Here is a 7,853-nt window from a genome sequence, read left to right on the forward strand (position 1 = left end):
AAAGGAAAATTGTATGTATGTGCCAACAATTTCTAAGCCTTATCTAAATGTTTATGGTCCATGGTATTAGTTGCCTGTTCAATATGAAGCGAACATGATGTCTCAAATGTGCATAGAACACTATACGTCAGCTATTAAATTCTTTAGACAAGCATTAGGTTTAGATGTTATAGATTTCTCTTTTTCTCTTTAAAACAATGGGCAACCAGCCTCACTTAATTTCTTCATCTTTCATCCTAGACAGTATCATGTGCTCCTTCACGCCTATGTTTCTCACTAGACCCCATTTGGATAGCTCTTCATCAATTATTTTTGTACCTAAATGGTTTTCCAAAGCCTTCTCTTTATCTATACATAGACATAGTCATGGTTGCAGTCACAAACAAGTCAAGTCCTTTTGCATATTTGAAGCACCAACGTAACTACTTCTTAAACAAGTCTTTTCAAATAATTATCTTGATCTGCAATGGGTTTCAGTTTTCCTGGTCTTCAAAGGCGCACTCATGTCCCAAAGGGCCATCTTGCAGTTTATGTTGGAGAAAACCAAAAGAAGCGGTTTGTGATTCCTATATCATACTTGAACCATCCTTCAATACAAGACCTACTGAGTCAAGTTGAACAAGAATTTGGATTTGATCATCCAATGGGTGGCCTCACAATCCCTTGTAGAGAAGATGTCTTCCTAGAAATTACTTCTCGCTTGCATAGGTCATAAAGGAGAAGATTGAAACGTAGATGGTCAATGACCAATTCAATTTTGTACAAAAGAAGACACAGTCGAACATTGTGAATTTTTGTTTCTTTATTCCCTATCCTTTCCAGAGAATTGGAAAGATGTAACCAGACAGAAACTTACAAACAGATTATTGCAACTTTTGACTATAATTTAGTTCGATTTATTTTTTAAACTTTCTCATGAACCTTTATTTCAAGTTATTAGGTGGTCTACTTTCTTTGGTAGACTAAAATATACTTGCAAGATCATATTTTCACTAGTCCTGTGTTGATGATCTGTATGTGGTGCTAATGCTTCCTTCTTTATATTGCTTATGTCCAAAAGACAGCAGCCGACCTTTCTTTTTCTTAGTTTTTTTTTTAATACATATTCAGATTCATGATCAAAACCCAACTTTTTGGCATGATGAGTTCGGATACATTGTTAATAATTTGGGTGATGGTCCTAATGAGAGATTCATAAATCTAAATCCTTTTCTAAACCTTTGTATTGCATATGTTTAGCGGAAAAATACGTGTCGTTTTAAATGATGTAAAGTTATGTCATTTCAAGTGAGAGAAAGAAATAGATTATGGAGAGAGAATAGACAAAAAAAAGTATAGGTCCTACCTCTTTGTGAGAGTGAAATGACAAATGACACAAATTGTGTAATTTAAGAAGACAAATACTTTTCCTATATTTGTATAGTAACTTTTTTTTTTCTCGTAGTTATATAGTAACTTTTATGGGTTATATTACTCTTATGTTACAGGAGATATATTATCTCATGTTGTAGATACATTCATGTAGTGGATCCCTTTTATTTATTAAAAAAAAAAAAAGCACAGAAATCGATGGGTGTGTAGGAAGTTATATTATCTCATGTAACATGAGAGTAATATAACCCATATATAGCTTTACTTCTCTCATGTAGCATGAGAGAAGTTATCTTATGTTGTGAGATAAATGAAATGGGGGCCATCAATTTTTAAAAAAAGAAAAAAAAAGGCATGTCTTCTTATATGAGTGTAACATTAGAGATGAATCTTACGTTGAGTATAATTTCTCACATATATATATATATATATATATAGTTTTTCACTTATTTTAGTCTTTATAGATAAACAAGTTGTGACCTTACAGTAAAAGTAGGTTAGCGTGAGAGGATTTCCAAAATAATGAACAGAGAAGTCTCATTCAGGTAACATTTTTTCAACTTCCGAAGGAGTGCTACAATGAAGAAACCAAAATGGAAAATCTTCACAAAAAAAAAAAGCGCCTTCTGTACAAATTTGCCTCAACTAATCTCATTCTCCATTAGCATGATTTACAGCTCATTCAAGCGAGAAGTGAGGTCATGGAACTCATCCTCCCTGCATGGAATTGTGAGACCACCCGTTGGATGATCATATCCGAATTCTTCTGCTGCTTTACTTAGTAATTCTTGAAATGAAGGTTGGTTCAAGTATGCTATTGGAATCACGAACCGCCTCATTTTATCTCCAACATACACTGCAAGGTAGCCTTTTGGTACTTCAACACCCTTGGAGGCTGCTTGGGTTGCTGAAAATGATGTCCGTCTAATACTGGGTATGCGGAAACCCATTGTTTTCTGTTGCTCCACACAAAGAACAATATATTGATCTCAGAGGACTTGTATAAGAAAGAAATATTTGAGTTCTTATGCTTCAGGATGCAAAATGACTTGTATTGCTTGAGAAACCAAAAACTAGTGTATATATAATTGCTAAGGGCCTCTGCAATCAAATTCCACAATATTAATGAATGATCTTGACCGGACTATGATGGGGTCTACTAAGAGACAAGGGATCACATGGTATTGTCTTAGAAGACTCTTTCAAGGATTAGGAAGTTAAATGGGAGTGCATACCCCATCTTCTTAGATAATAGCCAACTGATGACCCATTTGAAATTAAAGACACCTGCATTTGTGAAACCAAATGTTTGTTCATGCATTGTGCTGTATCTATTCCAATGGTAGACATGCTTTAGACATCTCACATGTTACTTCAGATTGACAATGCTGCTGATATACATATACCAACTAATATCACATTAATGGTATGCAACCTCTATGAAGCAATGTTTAGAGGCAAGAAGATAACCAATATTTACATGATCACGAGCCACTATGAACCACATTTTTTTATGTTCGTCAGATTCTAAGCAACACCCCGTGAAATTTGGATACATGAAGTTGGTGGCCCTCACCTCCACAAAATAAGTGTCAACATGTTCCCATTAGACTTTCTTTTGCACAGATAAGTCTGTTTTATTTCAAGTGAGGTAATCTGTTGGCATTGGGTCCAGAAGGTGGGACTTATGTTGTCTACAATAACGTGTTGCATTGATCCTTGAGAAATTAAGTGCACTAAGACAACACCATGTGACCTCTTATATGCCATTGTCTCCCATTAGGTCCCATGACTTTGATCTGATATAGCCCTCCTCCACTGATCATTCAGGTTTCTAACATATCCATTTATCTATATATATTCATGGCTGCAAGAATTCAGAACCAACTCAAATCATTCATATCCTGAAACATTCGAAATTCAAAAACTTGCATATTATTTACAAGTCTTTTTTTAGACCCTTCTCTTATAAAGTCGTAACACATACAACAATGGGTTTTCGTTTACCTGGTATCAGAAGGGCGTTAATCGCTACAAACCAAACATCTTCAAAAGTTGTGGACGTGCCAAAGGGCTATCTTGGAGTGTATGTTGGAGAGAAAATGAAGCGGTTTGTGATACCCGTTTCATACTTGAGCCAACCTTCATTTCAAGACTTGTTGAGTCAAGCTGAGGAGGAGTTTGGATACGATCATCCCATGGGTGGTCTCACAATTCCGTGCAGTGAAGATGTCTTCCAACATATAACTTCACGCTTGAATGGGCTATAATTATAAATCTCACACTGTAGGAGACTGACATAGATTAGTATAGACGTTTTGTACAACTTGAATAGGCATAATTTCAATTTGTAAAGATCATCCTTTCTCCTGAAACGGGGAAAAAAAATGTAATCAGAATGGCAAATTCATTTCTTCTGTTTTATGTGTAATGACAATGAATTCAACTACTCAAGTGGCTTCTCTGCATTTTCTGTTTATTATTAACAAATTACAATGTTCACTTCTCCCTGCACTTAGGATATTGCCAAGTATGCGCAAGGTTGCTTGCTGTAAGAAAAACCAGACTTTGTTGTTCTGATAAATGTCAAAACAGGAATAGAACACGTGATTCCTAGAAAGGGCAGTGCAAAAGTACTTTTCCTAGGACCAAGGAAAAGGATTAATTTATTTGTGGCAAAGTTAAAATATATACTATTTAAAAAATGGATTCGTTTTTTAAGTAATCACTGCTATTAAGTTATATGCACTAAATCTAATACGATATTATTTTGAGTAGAAATCATGGTGTTTTGTAATTTTAACTTATTTCAGAGTTATTATAGTCTTTATAATTATAATTTTTTAATATTTAAATTTTAAAACAACGTCATTTTGAAAGTAAATACAGATAACTTATATGCAGTAACTAGTAACCGCAGAAATAAAAATATGCATAATATTCTTATGAAATTAAAATTTTTAGGTGCCAAGGTCCAAATCATACGTGAGGTACCTTCCCTGCCTAGGCAGGTGCGCAACAATGGACTTAGTATCATGGTTTATTTATTCCCTTGAATAATACTGGCCTAGTTCTATAGCAGAAGCTTTTTCTCACAACATTGACGTATGGTTAATCTATAATTCCATATTTGTAATTTTTTTTTCTGTCTGTCTTGAAGTTTTAGATATGCCTAAAATTTTCCAAAATTCATTGATATATCAGGGCTGTATTTATCAGATTTCGGTGCTAGTTGTGCTGAAGGTCAACCGCAGTTGCTCAACAATTTCAGATATTCTCATTCTGACTAGCTCAGTGGCCAAAGTGGAAAATTGAAAAATAAAATAAAAAGGATCTAAGTGCTTTAAGAAACATAAATTTCTATATAATTAGCCTATAAGGTATTTAGCCACTCTCTTTAAAGAGCGCCTTGTATCTAAGCGCTTCGTAGCAAGACCATAGGAATAGCTCACAAACTATGGTTTGGCTCTATCAACTGGATATTTATCCAGTCACAGCAATTTAGCAAATCAACAAAGTTCTAAATTTATTTAATGATGCAACAGGGTTATAAGTAACTGTTTTTTTTTTTTTTTGTCTTGCATGGACAATATAATGGATGTACATCTAGTACTACTTGTGTTACGGGGAGGGTGCAACGTGCAACAGATCTACATAACCACTCTACCGCAGACAATCTTTACTTTACTGTCTTAGTGATTAGGAAAGTCGTTAGCTCAAGTCTGGGATCATGCCCTCCATTTACTAGTGATATTAGTCAGTAACATAGGATATTTTCACAAAATGTGGTCTTCCTTTGCCTCCAATTCCATTATTATTTTATAGCTATCAGTTAGATTTATGGTCTGTATACTAGATTCCAAGAACTGGTAGTTTATCAATATGAATAACTTATGTGATGTGTTTGGAGCCTTTCTGGAACATAAGAAGGCCATTGCATCGGCTTTGCAATTATTAGCTTTTTGGCTGTGAAGTCTCTTTCTGAAGGGACAACTATGTTGGCATGAATTGTCAAATCTCAAGTACTGGTATTTTATCAATACGAAGAACTTGTGTGATAAGTTTTGAGCCTGTCTGGAAAATAAGAAGGCCATTTACATCAACCATGCAATTATTAGCTTATTGGCTGTAAAAGTCTCTTTCTAAAGGGGCAACCAAGTTGGCATGAATTTTGAAATCTGAAGTAATACTTGATAAAAACCATTAAGACAATACCATGTGACATATCACTAGCCCTTGTCTCTCACTAGACCCCATCAAATAGCCCACCAACCATTCAATTCAGTAGAGATTTGTTTCCTCAAACTCTCATATCTATATATATATATATATATATATATATACTCATCATGGCATTCTCAACCAATACAAGTCATTCAAAAAATTGAGAATTCAGATATTTCTTTCTCACACAAGCTCTTGCATTCATTGTATTGTTCTTGGTGTTTTGCAACTCAGAACAATGGGCTTCCGTTTACCAGGTATTAGAAGGGCATCATTTGCTGTAACCCAAGCAGCTTCCAAGGCTGTGGAAGTCCCAAAAGGCTATCTTGCAGTGTATGTTGGAGAGAAAATGAAGCGGTTTGTGATTCCCATTTCATACTTGAATCAACCTTCATTTCAAGAATTACTAAGCAAAGCAGAAGAAGAATTCGGATATGATCATCCAATGGGTGGTCTCACTCTCACAATTCCTTGTAGGGAAGAAGCTTTCTGTAACATCCCGGGCGCTGACGAGGGCGGGGAGTGATCGCCGGTGCGCAAGGGCACGGACAAGGAGCGGCTCCTGGCAGGCTTCTAGGGACGGGGGTACATGAATGAATCAAATCAACACCCGAAAGAGAGGGATTCCAGAGACTGTGCTGGTATGAGACGGTACAGTTGGGAATGACTTATAAGAATTAATTGGTACTACCTATACTAACAAGATGCATCTACTTTTCGGTAGCCCGGATCGGAAGAACTCCACAGTTAAGCGTGCTTGACTTGGAGCAATTCAAGGATGGGTGACCTCCAGGGAAGTTTTCCCGGGAAGTGTGCGAGTGAGGACAAAGCACGCTGAAAAGTCTCGTGTTAGTGTGTGGGGACAGTCGTTGATCCTTGCAAGTTGTCAGGCGTTACAAGTGGTATCAATGTAACACCCCGTTCTAGAACCGGTTTGTTAACATCGCATTATGATATTAAGCGTAGTTACAATCACATTAGCTCAATTAAAAATCCGGATAAAATTTTTCATTTTAAAACATGCGGAATTTATAATGCCCAATTGCGTGATAATAACCATATTACTTTGCGGAATCAGATAAACCAAGCTTAATATCATGTTCTTATTCCATTTTTAAAACATTAATTTACTTCTTATTTATTTCCCAACTTCTACTATATTGTATATCTCTTCGTTAGCTACACGTGGTTTCAAACCGCTCCTCATTTGGAGCTCTGTAGCTCAAGTTATGACAATTTTACTAACTCAGGTGTATGCTGAAAAACTACGCGGGCAGGGCGCTTAAGCGCCCGTTCTAGAACCGGTTTGTTAACATCGCATTATGATATTAAGCGCAGTTACAATCATATTGGCTCAATTAAAATCCAGATAAGTTTTTCTTTTTAAAACGACGACGAATTTAAAATAGCCAATTGCGTGATCATAACCATATTACCTTGCAGAATCAGATAAATTAAGCTTAACATCATGTTCTTATTCCATTTATAAACCATTAATTTACTTCCTATTTATTTCACAATTTCTACTATATTGTAGATCTCTTCGTTAGCTACGCGTGGTTTCAAACCGCTCCTCATTTGGAGCTCTGTAGCTCAAGTTATGACAATTTTACTAACTCAGGTGTATGCTGAAAAACTACGCGGGCAGGGCGCTTAAGCGCCTTCCGCCTGGTTCGTCCTCGAACCACACCGTACTGGATGAGAGGCCCTGCTCTGATACCATATGTAACAGCCCCAAACCCTGTAGCATGATATTGTCCGCTTTGCCCAGCGCACAAGCACCGTCGAGCTCACGGTTTTGTTTCTTGGGACACCCCACAAAAGGCCTCACACTAGAAGAGGTATCCACACCCTTATAAGGCATGCTTCATTCCCCTCTCCAACCGATGTGGGACATTACACTTTCCTAGACCTCACTTCTCGCTTTAATGGGCTATAAATCATACTAAAGGAGACTAACATAGATTAGTTGAGGCAAACTGTACAGCTGCCACTTTTTTTATCTTTCTTTTGTGAGTGGAAAATGCAACTGAGTGAGATAGTTATGAACAGAGGTATTAGACATTTTGGACAAATTTCAATGAATTTATATACACTTCTGCTGCCGAAAAATTATATATATAGTCAGCCGTTTTTTTTTCCCCTTTGGTGTTGTGTGTAACATCCCCGTCTCGAGCCGGTTCAATTAACATACATATGATAAAACAGAAAACAGCGGAAGACTTAACTTACGAAAATACGAGTTAACTTTTTCTTTT

The 7,853-nt window shown here is 36.4% G+C and overlaps 1 protein-coding gene across 1 annotated transcript; it reads left to right on the forward strand.

The window, feature by feature from the left end:
* The first annotated feature begins 5,757 nt into the window (after positions 1–5,757).
* Positions 5,758–7,534, forward strand: LOC133312093 (auxin-induced protein X10A-like). The gene is made up of 2 exons (XM_061513242.1): positions 5,758–6,086; positions 7,506–7,534. The coding sequence occupies exons 1-2, from the start codon at positions 5,834–5,836 to the stop codon at positions 7,532–7,534; spliced, it is 282 nt and encodes a 93-aa protein (XP_061369226.1). The 5' UTR covers positions 5,758–5,833.
* The last annotated feature ends 319 nt before the right edge of the window (positions 7,535–7,853 follow it).

This window comes from Gastrolobium bilobum, unplaced genomic scaffold (genome assembly GCF_033153095.1).
Source record: "Gastrolobium bilobum isolate Gb01-03AN ecotype WA unplaced genomic scaffold, APGP_CSIRO_Gbil_v1 utg33886, whole genome shotgun sequence".
NCBI lineage: Eukaryota > Viridiplantae > Streptophyta > Magnoliopsida > Fabales > Fabaceae > Gastrolobium > Gastrolobium bilobum.